Source organism: Phoenix dactylifera, chromosome 11, assembly GCF_009389715.1.
Source record: "Phoenix dactylifera cultivar Barhee BC4 chromosome 11, palm_55x_up_171113_PBpolish2nd_filt_p, whole genome shotgun sequence".
NCBI classification, from domain to species: Eukaryota; Viridiplantae; Streptophyta; class Magnoliopsida; order Arecales; family Arecaceae; genus Phoenix; species Phoenix dactylifera.
The window spans coordinates 17,984,216-18,004,037 of record NC_052402.1 but is presented as its reverse complement, the minus strand read 5'-3'; the positions used below and the strand labels follow the sequence as shown (position 1 = coordinate 18,004,037).

The 19,822-nt window shown below is 41.0% G+C and overlaps 1 protein-coding gene and 1 long non-coding RNA gene across 2 annotated transcripts; both read right to left on the bottom strand.

The window, feature by feature from the left end:
- Positions 1 to 3,691: 3,691 nt before the first annotated feature.
- On the bottom strand, positions 3,692 to 8,175 carry LOC113461066 (receptor-like serine/threonine-protein kinase SD1-8). Its single transcript, XM_039131805.1, has 7 exons — positions 6,920 to 8,175; positions 5,811 to 5,936; positions 5,501 to 5,709; positions 5,072 to 5,282; positions 4,531 to 4,768; positions 4,267 to 4,417; positions 3,692 to 4,172 (listed from the first exon to the last, which is right to left on the bottom strand). Exons 1-7 carry the CDS (start codon positions 8,169 to 8,171, stop codon positions 3,876 to 3,878), a joined length of 2,484 nt encoding a protein of 827 aa, XP_038987733.1. The 5' UTR covers positions 8,172 to 8,175; the 3' UTR covers positions 3,692 to 3,875.
- Positions 8,176 to 8,599: 424 nt separating this feature from the next.
- Positions 8,600 to 18,641, bottom strand: LOC120112418. The gene is made up of 3 exons (XR_005514044.1): positions 18,331 to 18,641; positions 17,370 to 18,243; positions 8,600 to 9,421 (listed from the first exon to the last, which is right to left on the bottom strand). It is a non-coding gene; the product is annotated as an uncharacterized LOC120112418 (long non-coding RNA).
- Positions 18,642 to 19,822: the final 1,181 nt, after the last annotated feature.

Genomic DNA, 19,822 nt, shown 5'->3' with positions numbered 1-19,822 from the left:
CTTTCTGAAACTCGGAAAAGGTCGGACACTTCGGCTCGTTCATTCTCTTGTCGGGATGGGTCCTTCATCACTTTACCATTGTCATCTCTCTCCAATAATTGCAATTCCATTGAAATATCTTTCTCAATGTTGCTTTTTTTTTTTTGCTAAAATGGATGACTCATACCATTCCAGTGTTAATATATCTAAAAAAGTCAAAAAGTAAATAAGTCATGGAGCGCTCTAAGAAGCTCCTCTCACCAGTTCAGAGAACTCTCCTAGAATAATTTACCATAAACGAAGCCACAAAATTCGCAGCTTCATTAGCCTCCCTATAGACATGCTTGGCCCAAAAATCAGCGTCTCTGCCTACCATGCCCCAAATATCCTAAAGTAGGGGATGGTAGTCACCTATGTCACCAATGCACCCTTGGGTCTAGTCGATCACTATAGCCAAGTCATCATCAAGCAAGATTGTGTTAGCCAACAGTACACGCCGAGCATGGCACAGATTAGCCCAAGTTGTCCTCAGCTCTGCCCCAGGAACAGAAATGTCGAAGATTTGGCACCCATCGGCTGCTGCCATCCTAGAGTTTGAGTCTTTGATAACAAAGCCCACACCACCCCTCTTGCCACCATCCAACACACATCCATCAAAGTTGACCTTGAAAAAACTTAGAGGTGGGGGCTCCTAGGTGACGAACGTTGTCTGTGGCGCTACAAGAGTGGATGTAGAGCCCTACGTGCCCCGAGCTATCAATAGCATGTTCAAAGGACCTGCATGGGTGATCTCCGCAGCCTACACTCAGGCGTTCTCTACGATAAACCTTGGTATGGGACTGCTCTCTCCATATACCAGGTCTGGGGGGCGGCCACGCTAGCATCTGGATGAAGCAGACGGGCTGCACCGAGCATCCGACGAGATATCAATAAGCCTCCAAACCCTCATGGCTGATCGCATTGAATAGAACATGGTCCACGACTCCTTCACCTACATCCAGGCAATGCGATTAGATGCTCAGTCCACACCTGCTCAGGACAGACCTCGTCAGTAGCCGATCCCAAACCATATTTCAGAGGATAGGACACCTCAGGTGAGACCGAACCCTTAGATCAGCATATCGAAATCTAGATGATAGCACGTATCTGGCAGAATAGTGATTACGGATATCATCCACAGGGATTAAGGTACAGTTGTTTTCTTAAAAATATTTGAAAAAGAGAATTTGGGAAGACTATTAACTAAATAATTTAATAGAAATGCAATTACAATAATATCAGTTGAGACAGCCTAGGGCAAGGAATTCACCACTAACAAAGGAACAAGGATTATTTATATTTTAATTCATTCTTGGATTAACAAACAAATTGGTTATAAACCCTATAAGCATTCAAATAAAATTTTACAAAAGTAATTTAGGAACATCCATCTTCAGTTAGCATGAAATGTCTACCCTAAACTAATGTGGCAGGACACTGCATCTTCCCTAAGCATGGATGATCTTATATTAACTTAGTGATCATGAAGAACAGTTGTATAAACTTCACATTTAAAATCACAGAAATTAAATATGAGATAAAAGAAGATATCCATTAAAAACAATAAGTTCATACAACTCCAAGAATAGAAATAAAAAAAATACAAAATCCTTGTCCTTTTGCTAGGGCTGCATCCAGCCCTGGTGAAAATATTAGGCTTCCATGCAACGAGCTCCCATGGTAGCAGCAGCACAGCAGCGAGGCTCCCATTTCTTGCTTCTCTCTTCCTGGCTTTTCTCCTCTCCCGGATTTCTGCGGAACTCCCAGAATGAGAAGGTCACAGACTTCTTTTGATCGGAAAGGAGCTGTCCCTCCTTCACGTCTTGACTCCTTTTTATAGGCTGCCCACCTCCCCTATTCCCAATGCAAGATAACGATGAAAGGCTGCGGGATAAGGCAGATAACTCTTGATACTTGATCCTTGGATGCGGTGGATATGCTGCTGAGAGCGTGGTCGACGCAGAAGAAAGTGATGATCTTGATCATATCTCGGAATGAATGCGGATGCAGTTGGATTTGGAGCTTATCCCGTGTCAATGGACTCTGTTCTGCTGGGAAGAAGTAATCCGAAACGCTGGAAGGATGATCCTGGATACACGCGGATAGTGGACGCCTGGGATGAGCGGAAGAAACCAATGCTTTCAACGCGGAGGAGACGCGAACGAAATCTGGGAGGTGATGTGGAGATGAAGATGCTGAGACTTATGCAGACTTTGATTTCCTTCGGCTGGGAAGAAATCTGGGAAGATGGAATTTGCTGGATACGGGATAAATATAGATCATGAACGGGAGCACAAAGGAAGTGGATGGGATGAAGTTTGGCTTGATTTGGAAGAGAAAATCTGAGAGGTAATCTTTGCAATCAGTTCGGGCAGTTGAAGACTTATCCGTGGATGAAGGAATCAATCCAAACGGGAAGAAGGCCGCAGACGTGGAGGGAGCTTGGACGTGAAACTTCACATGGGATGGCTGGGATCAATTACGTGGAAGAAGCTTACGGCTAGGGGACTCGTGGACACCTCGTGATGGATGAAACTCTGTTTTGTTTCTGTGGCCAGGAGGTTACGAACGGAATGAAGGCTGGGTTTGATAGGAAATCTCGGAGGATCATACGCGGACGGGATGAAGGTAGATCACGGAAAAAAACTGGGAATCTGGAAGAAGAGGGTGGTTGCTGGCTTGGTTTTGTTCATGGGACACGGGAGCTGGGAAGAACGTGGAGGAGACACGGCTCTGTCGTGGAACAGGGGAGCTGAGAAGAAAGCCAACGTGGATGGTGGGCAATGAGAGGATCTTGGCTGTGCTCACGGCTAGGAAGACGCCGGGGGTTGAAATGGAACGAAGGGGTCATGCGGCTGGGATGCTCCATGCACACCTATAAGAAAGGGACTTGTTTTAATGGGTGAATGCGTGAAGAAATTGAATGCGAATGGCTGAGATGTGATGCAGGGAAATTGGGATGAATGGCCGAATCATAATCTGAGAGGATCTACTTCGCGGGACGCATGCGATTCGGGTTCAGGATCATCTCAAATGAGTTTGACTCGACCTCTGCATAGATTGGACTCGACCAATAAAATCAATCAAACTTGAATTACTTTTGATAATTTATTAAAATGCAATGATGAAGGGAATGCATTTCCTTATGTTTAAATTTAAAATATGTGCATAAAAATAATAATAAGTGATATGTAAAGTAAATAAATTTATTCATTATTTAGCACTTATCAGCACCATCTGGTCAAAGATTTTATATAATACTATAAACTAATAGTTTTGAAAAGAAGGCAGTCTTTTTGAGGAAAATAGGGGAAACACACCACTTGAATATACATACATACATACATACATACATATATAATAATAAATATATAAAAATAAAAATAAATAATAATATAATATAAAAAAATAAAAAAAAAAAAAAAAAAATATAATATAAATAAAATATATATATATACATATATATATACATATATATATACATAATACATAATACACATAACACAGACAGACACATATATAACGGGAGGCATTTACGGCCCTGTAATATTAAAGCTTAGAAAGTATATATATGCAGGAGGGTTGTCTGTCGCTGTTTCGCTTGCAGCATATTCCTTTAATGCAGTCATCTCTAATATTCCAATCAGTTAGTTGAGGAAGTAAAGTACTACTCTTTTTAATGTAATACATTCATTTAATCTTTCAGTAGCAAAATTTTTTGCGACAAATGTATACAGGGAAGAGACATTTCTTTTGAACTGTCACATAAGTGAGTGTGAGACTGGGTAATCTTTCTTAGCCAAAGGCTACCTAGTTCCAAACTGGCATTGACCTTCATCTAATGATAGGCCAGTCCTCTAACGACTGGCTAACATTGTCATTGTTATTTCATTAACAGTGCAACTCGAAGACCGTTCCGTATCTATTGCACTTCTCTCGCTACAATAACCTGGCTGCTTTGGTAGTGGTAGCATCGTGCTTGCACTACCCAACATCAAAATTACGGTTGACATATGTGGTCTGTCCTCGGCTCTATCCTGAACACATAAGAGGCCCACCTGTATGCATCTGAGTACTTCATTAATGGAATAAGAACAACCCATCGACTTATCTAGCAGCTCCAAGCCGTTGCCTTCCTTCCATAGTTTCCATGTCTGAAAGTTTTTAAATTAATATTTGAGAAGACATGAGAAAGCAGATGGAAGAGACTTTGATAAAACATAAATGCTATCATTTTTATTTACTTACATGACTAAGGAGGTTGAGGTTGGGCTCAGCACTATAAATTACTCTGTTCTTCTTGCCACTTATGATTTCAAGGACCAAGACACCGAAACTAAAGACATCTGACTTCACCGAGAAAATACCATCCATGGCATACTCTGGAGACATATACCCACTGCATGACATAACCGGAATTACTAGATGGAACTTTTTAAAGGAAGTTTATGATGATAAGTTTTCAGGGTCAAAATATACACAACAAAAATATTTATGAAAAATGATGCTTACTATGTTCCCACCACTCTCTTGGTATATGCATCAATCTGATCTCCTCCAAATATTCTCGCCACACCGAAGTCCGAGATTTTGGGGTTCATGTCTTTATCTAGAAGAATGTTGCTAGCCTTGAGGTCCCTGTGGATGATTCTGAACCTAGAATCTTGATGAAGATAAAGAAGTCCACGGGCAATCCCCACAATGATATTGAAACGTTTTTGCCAAGTCAGGAGTGCACATTTAGTTTTATCTGCACAATAATCAGGCAAATTAACCATTATTTTTTTATAAAAGCCTTCAAATTTTCCTTTCCAGTTGCAAAATTTCATATATATAGGTGAACTAAAGCCAACTCCGTTCCATTAGACGAACAAAATTATTTTTTAGCACAATTCTATAGCCTAGTTTCCATGAATATCTAAGCGCAAATCACCAAAGTAGGAAAGCTGGAGACTATATATGCTTAGTATTTTGTAATAGTATATCAACATTGTTGACGTTTATTTAAATCCTTCAATCTGATTGAAGTTCAAAATAGGTAAGAATGACGAACCGAAGATGATGGTGTCCAGACTTCTATTATGCATGTATTCATAGATTAACATCCTGTCTTCTCCTTGCATGCAACAACCAAGCAGTCTAACAAGATTTACGTGCTGAAGTTTGGCGATCAACATAACCTCATTCTTGAACTCATCTGTGCCTTGTCGTGAATGCCTTGACAACCTCTTCACAGCTATGCCCTGCCCATCTTCAAGTTCACCCTGCTCCATCACAACCAGCATTCATGGAGTCATCATCCAAGAGCATGTCAACTTCTTTAACCAGACAAATAAAAGAAAAAGATATGATGAAAACAGTGATAGTCAGCGTAGGTGCAAACTTAGCCTCACATAGAAATTGATTAAATGCTGCTGTCAGGGATTTTCACCATAAATGATAACCAAATCAAACAAATACTGCAATGAGATGCCTACATTACCTTGTAAACAGTGCCAAAGCCACCCTCACCAAGCTTATTAGAGATAGAGAAGTTGGCTGTGGCAATCACTATGGTGCTTAGTTCAAATAGGGGGAGTTCCAGTTCTTCCCCTCTATTACTTTCATCTTGTGGGTGGTGGTCTTGAGTAGAACCTAATGCAGTAAGAGCCAAATCAAATGATAACTGCCTTCGCCCACTTAACTTAATACCTGGTTTAGAAGAATTCATTGAATTGATGAGTACATGGACTTAGGAAATAGCAACTCCTGGTTCTGTTCTTTTCTAAGTAAAAATTGTAATTTATTATTACTTTTGAACATCTTATGCCAGATGTAACATCCACTTGACACCAATAGCAGCAGCCCAGATGCTACACATATGACGATAATAACTATCACTTCTTTCTCGTTCAAGTTGCCTCCAGTTGAGCCTGTGTCTGCATTACTTTAATGGAATCATGAGAAAATTTTTTACTCAGTTTAATCTATTTATAACAGTGCAATATCAAACATACCATTTTGTTGTGGTATTTAACTAGATGACTGGTGTATAATAAACACATACAGCTTAAAAAGATACTTGGTTTTATCATCTTAGGAAAGATCAAAATTCAGCTGTCTTCGGATATGGAACAATGAATTCAGATTAGGACGTGATCATTGTTTGTGGGCAGAGAAATTTTATCTAGGATGTCTCTCATCGAAAGTGTTCAAGAAGGCCTGTTAGTTGTCAATTGGACTTGGTAAGGGGATCATCTTTTAGTTTATGTGCGCCAGTTAATTATCTCTGCTCTGCCACTTTGTCATTTCTCATTGAAATCTTCCCTTTCTGTATCAACCAGTCCGGATCAAGCAATCAGAAAACGTAAGCTAAAGACAAAATGGTTCATCCAGAGATGAAGTCAAAGTTCTACGGCCGCGGCCAATTTTTCTAAACATGAAGTCTGAAGTTATCTATTCTTTTTTCTTTCTTATGAGAAGAGTCTGAAGTTCTAATGCAGGACAATTAAAGAGTATGCATTTAGTTCCGAAGACAAATTAACAAATTCGGCCATGGATAAGAGAACGAAGCATGGAAAAAGATATCTAACTGGTTAGACATTAGAGTGTCCCATTTCAAACTTTCCTCTACAAGCCTCTAATATCTAAATTAAAATGAATGACCACATTTATTGTGTAGGAAAGATATTGGAGAACTGAAAAAGGAATAACCACGTTTAAATTGCACACACCCATCATAAAACCTTAGTATTGAGACAACAAAATCCATATAACCTAGAGTTAACATCTTCAGCTACAGACTCTAATTAGCATGTATCCTGAGGCAAGATTCAACATTTAATTTCCTTTTTTTTGGTAAAATATTCAACATGTACTTAGTAACAAGCAAAAACAAGTCCAAGAAAATCCAAAGACTTACTCAGTTCGGATGCTGCAAGACGGAAGTAGAGATCCTGCCCGCCATCAACAAATTGCTTAATATCTATCAGATCACTTCCCCAAATAATACAACCACTTCCTCCTTCAGTGATATTAGCACTTGCATAAGCCACACATGAACAATTATTCAAGCAGCTTTCCCGACACTGCTCAAGGCTCATGCTCTCGTTCAGAGTAGAATTTGAGGTGTCTGGCAACTTGACATGAGACAATCTTACAAACCCGTCTCCATGGCAATCCAAGCTTGTCTTCCGCACGCACCCATTATGCCCATCTCTGAGATTCCATTCTAGTGGTGACTTGGGAGTGAATCCATACATACAGTTGCAGATTGGCGAGTCATTCGTGTTACAAATACCATAAGGACCACACACGGCATAATAATCGCATTGGTCTTTTGGTATCGACCAATAGAGGGTCCACCCTAACGTTGAATTAAACCAAACATATCGTTGGATCTTTGATTGGTTCAGCATAAACCTTGAAATGATCGAGCTGTCTACAACTTTAAACATGTAATATACTGCATGTGGATAAATGAAAAATTCAAAGGTTAAGTAGTTGTCAGAATCCATCTCAGGCTCACCACTGAATTGAATCCCATTCCAAGGCCCACTTCGATATTCTTTTGTCGATTGCTTCCATATGAAGAATTCCGGCGCTCCAAGAGGATCGAGCTTGAATGAGTAGTCCCCTGGTGAAGGGTCATCGGTGCTCTTCCATGTGGTAAGATATAGGTCGAAACCGGTTGTTAAATTCCATCCAAGTTTCATTCCTGGAAGTAGCGTATCGCATGGGTAGTTGAAACTCTGCCACAAGAAGCTATGTGAATCACTGTTACCTTCTTTCAGAACAAAATTCCCGGTATCTAAGAGCTGTGCCACTGGACTGCTTGCTTTCGATGAATTCGTCGACCACAAAACCTTGGCTGCCTGATTGTAGAGGATGAGATTTCCATCGCTGCTGATGTTTAGACTTCCAGTACCGTCGGTAAGCGGAGCTTCTCTGTTGGCAACCCAAACAACTGTATGAGTTGAGATATTCTTGTACCAAATGCCCAAGTATCTATTCTTCGAACTGCCCGGGCTGAAGAAGCCTAATTCAAAGTTCCCACCCGCTGAAACCAAAGTTTCGCCATCGCTGAGTGGTGTGCTTGGAGTGATGGTATCTCCTGCAATGGAGGGATACAAGAGGCTAGAGAGGAAAAGAAGAGAAAGTGGCCAGGTCTTCATGGCCCTTCACTTGCTTGTCTTAGTGGATTTGGTATCCTTACTGCATGGTTTTATATCTACCAAAACCACGTTCGGAAGGCAAATTTGGACTCGACTTTCCAGTGGGCTGGAAGTGCACGTTTATCCTCTCGCGGTCTAAAATTTCTGATGGCTTGAAAATTCTAAAACTGACTACCCTGTCGTATCTTGTGGCTTTCTTCCTTCCTTTCTTGATTTTTTTTTATATAATTTTAGAACTCAGCAAACTTCTTGATCTGATGTTGAATTTTTTAGGTGGAGTAAATACTCTGTCTGGATGGTGATTGGCGATGCAGCAGAATTCCAGCGAGCAATCTATCTTTTGTGACATCAAGGAAGACCCTGAGTAAAGAGTTGGGATACATTTTTTTTCCAAAGATGATGGAAGCTAACGAGTTTAATCCTCTTGATGATGGAAGCTAATGGGTTTAATCCTCATTAGTCACCAATTTTATTCAGAAATAAAGGAGGAGAAGAATGTACACAGAATATAAGTTACACCATATAAGAGACGAAGATAATAGAGGAATATACAAGCTTAAAGGAAATAAAAACTGCTGCTTCTAAGAAATTCCAAAGAAAAAACACTTCTTCATGGTTGTAGGCAAAAGGAGACTCAGAAGAAAAGCATCTTAGTGCACCAGAATGCGGCAAGAAAAAGGAACCATAGATGATCACAATGCTGCGAAATTCTCCATCATAGTCTTCAGCAGAGAGATGATCGAGGGCGACAGGAATAAAAAACCCAAGACATAAGAAGCCTTCTGATCATCACAGCCTATGGAGGGGCAGCAAGAGAAAAAGCAGCTGTCTGTGCAGATGGAGAAAAACTGACTCACAGCAGCCTGAATGATGTATCGAAATTAGCAGTGGAAGCAGCAACTTTGTCCCAGCCAAGAGAAGAAAAGCATCAGGATAAAGAATTCAAGGATCCTCCAGATCATAAAAGTGAATGCTGCGAACCGTCCCAGCTAGTTTGGTAAAGCCCGGGAGAGCCTTTTCACTGCACAGAATTGACCAAGCATGAAAAAGATTAATCCCTTTCCAAGCCACCAAAGCCAAGGAACAAGATTTTTTGAGGAAGATTCTGGCATTTCGCTCAGTCCAACAGCTCCAATGGATGGCTGCTAACACCATCAAAACAGCAGGTCACAAGTTTGCTGCAAAATTCCTGTTGCACCAAGATGCTGATGCATCTCTAGTTCAATAATCCACCACATGCCTTCATATGCCTGGAATGCAAAATCCTTTAGATCTGTCTACCAACCATTAAAGTAAAAAAAGACTAAGAGAAAAATACCTCTTTAAGTGAAAAAAAAGGTCAACACATTGGCTAAGATAATTTGCAAGTAGTGAAATCTCTTTTGCATGCTGATTTAGCGTACAATTTCACAAAGAAGTACAAAACCATGACTAGTGTACAATCAATGCATTATTTCCTCGTCCTAACCTCATCCTTGCAACCTTTAAGAAATCTATTTGCGTCATATGTTATTTCCCAATTTTAATTATTGGAAAATTTGCTAGACACATTATCTCCAAATAACAGCAGTTTTATATTCTTCATGATGCATCTACAAGCTTCTCTATTTTCTTCAATTGCAACCATCAGCTAGGAATTTTTCCATCCTATTTCTTATATATCTTAATGTTGCCTTTTAATAACAAGTGTCATTTATATCTTTCTTGTTCAGATACTTCACTTTGGTTTGTTGCCAAATAACCACTTCCTGAATAAAATTTCAACCTGAGCTGGTCTTTAGTTTGCATTACTCCACACTCGAGAGCACTTTGATACCATCTGATCCTACACAGTTATGTCAAAAAGTCCTTAACAATTCCCAGCAATTCAGATTACCCAATAACATAAAGGTTCCACTTCTTAAATGTAACACCCAGAAAAAAAAAAAAGAGAGGGATGGACGGGCCGGCCCGAAAAGACCGGGCCCATCCATCATTTACGATCGTGCCCTAGGCACGATCGTGGGAGAAGAAATGGGAAGAGGGGGGATGCGGCGGCGTTAGAGGAGGTGACTCGCCGGAGGAGACCGAGCGCCGGAGAGGCGACGGTTCCGAGATCCGGCCGGCCGCAGAGGAAGCCCCAAAGCCCCCTTTCCTTCGGTGAAGACCATCCACAAATCGGGAGAAGAGAGGAGGTTGATCCGAGCTTGCTCCCTTCGATTTCTCGCCGGAAAGATCGTCGGAACACCCCATCGGACCGAGGTAAGTGTGGGTCCTTCCCTTGTGCTTCCTTTGCTAGGGGTAGGGCCGTGTGAAATTGGTTTTTGGCCGGTGAAATCGCCGGAGAGGGACCCGAAACAGGGTACCCCTGTTTCGGCCTCTCTCTTCCGGATTGTGCCGCCGCCGGCCGCCGGGGTTGGCCGGGTTTCATGGCAGATGGGGTGGATCGGGACTGTGGAAGGGATTTCAGGTTCGTTGGAGATGGAGGATGGCAGATCCGAGGTCTTCTTCCTCGTGATCCCGTCCTCTCCTCCTTTTCCTCTCGTCGGTTAGCCATCGGCGGCGACAGCGACGGCGGTCGTGGGCCACAGTGGCCGCCGTCGGGTGGGGGGAGCCGAGCCACCATCACGGTGGCCTTCCATTGATGATGGAGGGGGGGGGGGAGGGAAGTCCATCCGGTTCTTGGGGGGGGGGGGGAGAAGAAGAAATTTTTTCTCTTCTCCCTCTCTTGGCCGGCCATCATCGTTGGAGTGGTGGCCGAATTGTTGGGTTGGGGAAGGAAGAGGGCACAACCACCATAACTGCTGCCCTAGGACCAAGGAAAAACACCTATGAAGAGAGAAGGGTCTTCCTCCCTTCTCTCTCATCCACTCCCTTCCTTTGGTCCTTTCACTGAGACCGGCCACCGTCGCCGGCATGGCGGCGGCCGTGGCTGGCGACGACATAGGCCGGTGGTACAAGGTGGGAGTCGGGCCACCCCGACTGCCCCAGATCTGGAGGGATAGAGATGTTTGGGGATCTGGTGATGGACCCCATAGTAGATGTGGATCATGGTTTATAATATTTAAATATTAAATGATTTAGTTTGTGATTTATAATTGATGTTGTAGGGAAAGTGTCAGCGGTGCTAGAAGATTTTGATCGGGGGACTCAGCACCCCAGCGCGTAGGTTGTGATCCGAATCCGTATTTGAGTCAGTCCACAAATTTCTATAAGAATTCCTACAACTGAGCACCTCTATTTATGCATGTATGGAATTTATCTTTGGATATATTTTTATCAATATGTTGATATTAATTTTACGAGCTTGTATGACACATATGAGATGTGCATTTTGTTATGAAAATATTGAAATAATTAAATTAGAAAGAATTAACATATTTTTGAGAATTTATGAAAATATGTGATGTGATGGAAATGTGATTAAACATGTAAAACTAGACATGTAAAATGGGTTGGACTAACCTTGTCATGAGATAGCCTCTACGAGCTTATGCATATGATAGCTGTCACGAGCTTATGCGTGGGATAGCCTCTACGAGCTTATGCGTAGGATAGCCTCCACGGGCTTACGCGTAGGATAGCCTCTACGAGCTTATGCGTAGGATAGCCTCCACGGGCTTACGCGTGGGATAGCTGCCACGAGCTTATGCATGGGATTTGTGCAGTCTTGGACTGGGTCATGATCTTGGTTAGTCCAAAGCCAGAAGTGATTAATTCTAAAACTTGGAAATCATAGTAATATGTGAATAGATCACATAATGTGAAAAAGAATTTATGTATATGAAATGGTTATATATACTTGTTGTTTCTTGAGCTTTTGAAATGATAAAATGACATTTATTTGTTACTTTGATGATTTTATCATTATTACTGTGTGTGGCTGTTGGAATTCTTACTAGGCTGGAAAAGCTCATACTACACTTACTTCCTTTTTCAGAGGCACTGGATTTGTAGAGTCCATCGGGTGGGACGAGAAATGAGATCAGCATAGAGTCAGACTGCTAGATAGATAGAAGCAGCTTATCTTTTATTGATGGACATTTGGAAATCTTGTAATTGAACCGATTGTTTATTTGGACATGTCGGATTTATCAATTTGAATTTACTAATTAGTTGTGGATTTATTGAATTGTTGTTTATCTCAAGCCTTGCATGATCTTTAGGGCACTGCTCTAGGGCTCATGCGGCCGGTCGCATGCCGGACCCGGATGGTGGGTTCGGGGCGTGACAGATTTGGTATCAGAGCTTAAGGTTAAGGTATCCTAAGGTTTAAGTTCAGGTGAGTGTGAGTGGGAAATTATGATAGAAAAACTATCAGAGCCTTGGTTTATAGTCACTTGAGATTGTAACAGGAATGATATTATAATCTACGGTTTAAGACCACTAGGGACTGTAGCCTTAGTGGCATTAGAGTTTGACGTTTAAGATCATTAGGGATTATGACAGAAATATATCATAGCTCAAGGTTATGATCATTTGTGACATGACAATTAAATTCGGTGCTTAAGATGTAAGATCACTGGACATTGTGATAAAATGTATGCATCGGTTTGGGTTTCGATGAGTGCGGAAAGAAAGTATAAATTATCTTTGATCATGATAAAAGAGGTTTGACCAAAGATAAGTGTAGGAAGGTTAACAATGGCATACCGGTTATACCATGTTTAGATATTATTTAAATGACTTAGAAGTTCAAACTTGATATGGATTGTGATATGATCGTACTTTTGGTTTTGTTACTAATTATTAGAGTGTGATTTATATATAGATCTTCCGTATTATTGAAGTGGGCTAAGAAAGATTTTTTCGTGGTATTAGTGCAGAATGTTTTCGAGGTTAAATCTGTATGGAGATTATATTTGGAATTGACATGTTTGAATATTGTAAATCAGCATATTTCTATTAGTGGATTAAATTTTTAAGGCCATATAGTATGCAAATTGGTGAAGTATTCTAATTATTTGAATTTGTATATCTGGATTAGGCTACTGAATTTTTCTTATAATTGTTGGAGACTATTGGATGTGTTAATTTGAACTCAAGTCTAGGTTTATGATCTAACTAGAAATCTTTGTCATTGTAAAATACATTATTGAGTAGAGATTTTGATTGTGAGATGCTTATGTGAGTTATTATATGTAATATTGATCATAGACATCAAGGATTTTGGTGAAGAAGGATTTGGAGGTGGATAGAGTTAATTCCTACTCATAGTGATATTGGCTCAACAGTTCTAACCCATTGAGTTTGAAGTAAATTCTGTTGGAAGGAAAATTAATGTAGATTTTCTAATTAAATTGCTAAGGGAATACAAGAATTACCCCCTTTAAATTAAACTTAGATATTTTGGATTCTAAGAAGGTTGTGGAGATTACGTAGTGACCTTAAACTTGACTAAAGGATCGGGGGTTAGTTATGGTAAGTACACTCTATATAAATTGAGGACAAAAAGATCTAGAGATTTTGCTCTAGTTCTACTTGAAAATTTAAAATTTGGATTTTATTAGTCTCGATGTAAAGTGATACTTTGGTCAGAAATCATTTTGTGACTTTAGAGAATTTGATGAGTTAGATTAGAGTGCGTAGCGGAAGTGTAGTGGTTTGAGTTATTTTGAAATCGATTAAAAAAAAATACCTTAATCTGAAAGGTATTATTATGAAAGACTTGAGTTAGTTTTCTAGTAGAGGGGAATGTCGTTGATTCTTTGCCTACTGGAAGTAGTTGTGGGCTCTCCTATTTTTGATAATTCTAAGAAGAATTTTGGGGCATCTCAAATTTAGCGTTAACGGATTGATAGCTCTGTGATTAAGCTTGGGCCTGGAATGATTTAACATAGTTCTTCGACTCCTAGCTCTGACATTGTTAATATACCTATTTGAACAGGTTTGCGGTTTTTCTAGGAAAAAGGTTGATCATTTAATCACAGACAAAGTTTAAAAAAAAAGAAAAATGATTATAGAATATTAAGAGCATTTGATACTAAAGATTTCTCCTATTTCTATCAAGCCAATTATGATCTCTGTGTAGAATCAAGAGAAATTAATTTCTTTGGGATATAATTATGGCATTTTAATCCAAGGTTGGGAGTTTGGAATTCTTTTGAAGGAGATCAAAAGAACTTACTACGTGTGGTAAATAGAAAAAATCAAGTTTTGAGATGCTGTGATTTTCGTATGTCAAAATCTTATGAGTAGGTACTCCAAGAGGAAGACTATTTGAGATCTCAGGGATGATATGATGGATGTATATTTTTTAAAAAGTTTGAGGCTTCAAGTAAGTTAATTTCGAGGACGAAATTTTTTTTAAGGGGGAGAGTATGTAATACCCAGAAAAAAAAAGAGAGAGGGATGGACGGGCCGGCCCGAAAAGACCGGGCCCATCCATCATTTACGATCGTGCCTTTCGGGCCGGCCCATCCATCATTTACGATCGTGCCCTAGGCACGATCGTGCGAGAAGAAACGGGAAGAGGGCGGAGGCGGCGGCGTTAGAGGAGGTGACTCGCCGGAGGAGACCGAGCGCTGGAGAGGCGACGGTTCCGAGATCCGGCCGGCCGCGGAGGAAGCCCCAAAGCCCCCTTTCCTTCGGTGAAGACCATCCACAAATCGAGAGAAGAGAGGAGGTTAATCCGAGCTCGCTCCCTTCGATTTCTCGCCGGAAAGATCGTCGGAACACCCCGTCGGACCGAGGTAAGCGTGGGTCCTTCCCTTGTGCTTCCTTTGCTAGGGGTAGGGCTGTGTGAAATTGGATTTTGGCCGGTGAAATCGCCGGAGAGGGACCTGAAACAGGGTACCCCTGTTTCGGCCTCTCTCTTCCGGATTGTGCCGCCGCCGGCCGCCGGGGTTGGCCGGGATTCATGGCAGATGGGGTGGATCGGGACTGTGGAAGGGATTTCAGGTTGGTTGGAGATGGGGGATGGCAGATCCGAGGTCTTCTTCCTCGTGATCCTGTCCTCTCCTCCTTTTCCTCTCGTCGGTTAGCCATCGGCGGCGACGGCGACGGCGGTCGTGGGCCACAGTGGCTGCCGTCGGGTGGGGAGAGCCGAGCCACCATCACGGTGGCCTTCCGTTGATGATGGAGAAGGGGGGGAAGGGAAGTCCATCCGGTTCTTGGGGGGAAGAAGAAGAAATTTCTTCTTCTCTCCCTCTCTTGGCCGGCCATCATCGCCGGAGTGGTGGCCGAGTTGTTGGGTTGGGGAAGGAAGAGGGCACAGCCACCATGGCTGCTGCCCTAGGACCAAGGAAAAACACCTGTGAAGAGAGAAGGGTCTTCCTCCCTTCTCTCTCATCCACTCCCTTCCTTTGGTCTTTTCACCGAGACCGGCCACCGTCGCCGGCATGGCGGCGGCCATAGCTGGCGACGACATAGGCCGGTGGTACAAGATGGAAGTCGGGCCACCCCGACTGCCCTAGATCTGGAGGGATAGAGATATTTAGGGATCTGGTGATGGACCCCATAGTAGATGTCGATCATGGTTTAAAATATTTAAATATTAAATGATGTAGTTTGTGATTTATAATTGATGTTGTAGGGGAAGTGTCAGCGGTGCCAGGAGATTTTGATCGGGGGACTCAGCACCCCAGCGCGTAGATTGTGATCCGGATCCGTATTTGAGTCAGTCCACAAATTTCTGTAAGAATCCCTACAATTGAGCACCTCTATTTATGCATGTATGGAATTTATCTTTGGATATATTTTTATCAGTATGTTGATATTAATTTTACGAGCTTGTATGACACATATGAGATGTGCATTTTGTTATGAAAATATTGAAATAATTAAATTGGGAAGAATTAACATATTTTTGAGAATTTATGAAAATATGTGATGTGATGGAAATGTGATTAAACATGTAAAACTAGACATGTAAAATGGGTTGGACTAACCTTGTCATGAGATAGCCTCTACGAGCTTATGCGTAGGATAGCTGTCACGAACTTATGCGTGGGATAGCCTCTACGAGCTTATGCGTAGGATAGCCTCCACGGGCTTACGCGTGGGATAGCCTCTACGAGCTTATGCGTAGGATAGCCTCCACGGGCTTACGCGTGGGATAGCTGCCACGAGCTTATGCGTGGGATTTGTGCAGTCTTGGACTGGGTCATGATCTTGGTTAGTCCAAAGCCAAAAGTGATAAATTCTAAAACTTGGGAATCATAGTAATATGTGAATAGATCACATAATGTGAAAAAGAATTTATGTATATGAAATGGTTATATATACTTGTTGTTTCTTGAGCTTTTGAAATGATGAAATGACATTTATTTGTTACGTTGATGATTTTATCATTATTACTATGTGTGGCGGTTGGGATTCTTACTGGGCTGGAAAAGCTCATACTACACTTACTTTCTTTTTCAGAGGCACTGGATTTGTAGAGTCCATCGGGTGGGACGAGAAATGAGATCAGCATGGAGTCAGACTGCTAGATAGATAGAAGCAGCTTATCTTTTATTGATGGACATTTGAAAATCTTGTAATTGAACCGATTGTTTATTTGGACATTTTGGATTTATCAATTTGAATTTATTAATTAGTTGTGGATTTATTGAATTGTTGTTTATCTTAGGCCTTGCATGATCTTTAGGGCACTACTCTAGGGCTCATGCGGCCGGTCGCATGTCGGACCCGGGTGGTGGGTTCGGGGCGTGACATTAAAGGTTCATAAAAGTCTTAGTTTCTGAGAAAATCATTAGAAGCCCAACCCTCCACACCGTAAGATTTTGCAAAGTCTTTTTTTTTTTCTTTTTCCTAACAAATTCTATTGTTTTGAAGTCTAGATGGTTTAACATCCAAACAGATTCACTCTTTGCCAAGAAAATAAGGTCACAGTTAGGATTCAGAAAGTATGAGCAAGAAAAAACAGTGTAGTAAACATATATAGTCCTAATTTTAGGAACAAGGAAACAGCTTGCCCATCTAAAAAACCTGAATTCCCAGAGCTCAAAAGCTGACACAGATAGCAAGATAGATAACTGCAGTACCATAAAATTTTAAACGAGAGAGAGAGAGAGAGAAACAGAGAGAGAGCAAATTAATTTAGTATAGGTCAGCTCCCCAGCTCCAATAGAAGAACTCAAAGTTTGTACAAAAGGAGAAGAATATAGCATTTTGCAATCTTATTACATGATAAAGTTCAGCTGAATGCATGTAACATATTCTTAAAGGATTCATAATTTAAGGGAAAAAAATAATGTGCAGCATATATGGTTTTACCTGATTAAGCATCCATTTGAAGCCAACAGCAGCTGTGCATTCATTTTTAGAAGCACTACTATACCAGTTCAGATTGTAAACTTTATCTAATGTGTGCATGATAGAAGAAATATTATTCCGTCTTTCTTTGACAGAGAAGATCTCACCATTAGAGCTAACATTAACATGGCTATTCAACAAGGTCTCAAACCACCCACTTCCAGACCTCTGCATCGACAAAATTGCAAAGAACCGAACTGGTGTGCATGCACACTCATTCCTGTGGAAGCGAGAAACAAGAGAAAAAAAAAGGAGAAACCGGGGATGGAAATACTAATATCTACTGATATGGCCTAATTTAACCTATCTATCATGGGCCGATACATGACCTAGCAGGAGGCCAATTTTAGTGGAACTTTGATTTTCGGGCCGATTCAGAAAGTCAAGGGGTAATCTCCCACTTGAGCTCTAACTTTGAATGGGACAAGGACTTTTCATCTATAAAAGAGCTCAAGATCCCAAGGATGCAAGAGACATAGGTTACTCTACACTATACTCTCTTTTCTCATATTGTTCTCCATGTCTGACTTAGGCATCGGAGCGTAGCCAATCTATCCAATCTATTAAGCTTTTATCTTTTATTTTGTGTGCAGATCAACGACTCTCTACGGTAGATTGACGCTCCGTCTTCCACCACAACAGACCAATTAGGGCCCTCCTCATCTTCTTTGCTCCTCTTTCGCCTTGTATGCAGGTTGATCAGCGCTCTCTAGACCTTCATTGTCGAGCAGGATTTGGGCATCAATATCTACCTTGTTGCTTGAGGCAGTGGAAGAGCTACAACGGATCTAAGAAGGTGATCTAAAACTAGATCCGAAGAACAACATCAGATTACCTACCAAAAAAAAAAAACACAAATCAAACCAAGAGGAAAGAGGTGGAATTAGTGAATAGATATATTAATGAAGGAAAGAATGAATACCGGAAAGGAGGATTCTGTCTTTGTGCGGAGGAGACAAAAGAATGAGGTGAAAATAAGAAAGGCAAGGAACGACGATGATGCTGGGAGGAATGGGCGAGGGGGAGAAGGATTTATGGGAGCAGAAGGAGAGAGAAGGTGCTACTTGAACCCGCGGGCCGTACAGGTGCTCCCCATGGTAAAAAATGGTGCTTTGAGCCCGTCTCTTCTATTCTCCCTCGGGATCAAACCACCTTTTCCTTTGTGGCCCGATCACAGGACAGGCACAAAATGAAACGATAAACGGGGATGAGAGTAGGAGCTTTGGCTAGGTGAGAACAACCTGGCCGTGGGGCTCCGAGAGCAACAAAGACACGGGACCGTGAGACGTAATTGGCCTAGATAGGGATAATTTGTTAGCATCAAAAAAAGGTTGAAAAGGGCCGCGGTATTTTTGATTTTTTGGAACAGCACGCTAACTACGTTGGCTAATTTATGATCAGAGGATCATTTTGGAATAATTTAAAATTTTATAAAACTATTTAAAAAAATAAAATTAAGAAAATGTGTCTAAAAATTGTCCAAACTTATAGGATCACACTGTAATTTTTTTTAAAATCATTGATCCATAGTTAGTATTATGCCGTTGAAGGGCATCATGTGCGCTAGTACATAGCATCAAGCTTAAGAAAAGTTGTTTCATTTTGATGTACAATGTTAACAGAGATATTTTGGATATATGTATATATTTATGTACGCATATATGTATGCATATACCCATCTTTCCACACCCGTTCACTATCCTTTTTGGTTTCTCAAGGAATACACATGAATCCTTTAATAAGAGAAGGGCTGGTTGCCAGGATTTTAGGAGAGGGAAGCAGTGAGAACCCAAGAAAATTAAGCATTTACCACAGGTGATGGAAGCATGACAAAAAGCCTAATTTTCTTATTAATCAATGATCGCTTGGCCTAGGTCATAAGCACACCTACCATCTAAACAAGCTAGCTATGTGGATGTGATCCAGGAGGATTATCAAACTTCATGTAGAACGCTTTGACCATTATGAGTAGGGCTAGACAAGGTTCCCAAGCGAGATCTGCCATATTGGGAAGTCGAATTGCACACCAATCTTCTGGAGCCGATAAGTTGGTTACACGATACCCGATTGTGATTTTTTTTTTTGAAATTAGATAACTTTTCAAGATCTACGATATGATACCAATTCTTAGAGGGTTGCGCCCCTAGCGGTCAGACATAAATTCAATTGTTTGGGCTCTGAAATAGGCCGATCAAAGCAAAAAAGCTTTTTTTAAAAAAAAAAATTGACTAGACGTATCTTCTAATATAGACAAAAATTGATGGAACGACAGCAGACAAAATTAATGTAGAAGTCAAGATCCACCTTGATTATGCTTTTAGATTTTTCATATTTATTTCTACTGGCAATATCTATTTTTGGAAAGCTAGCTCTATTCGAATTAGGAAATGAAGCTATTCTGAATTGCATAAGGA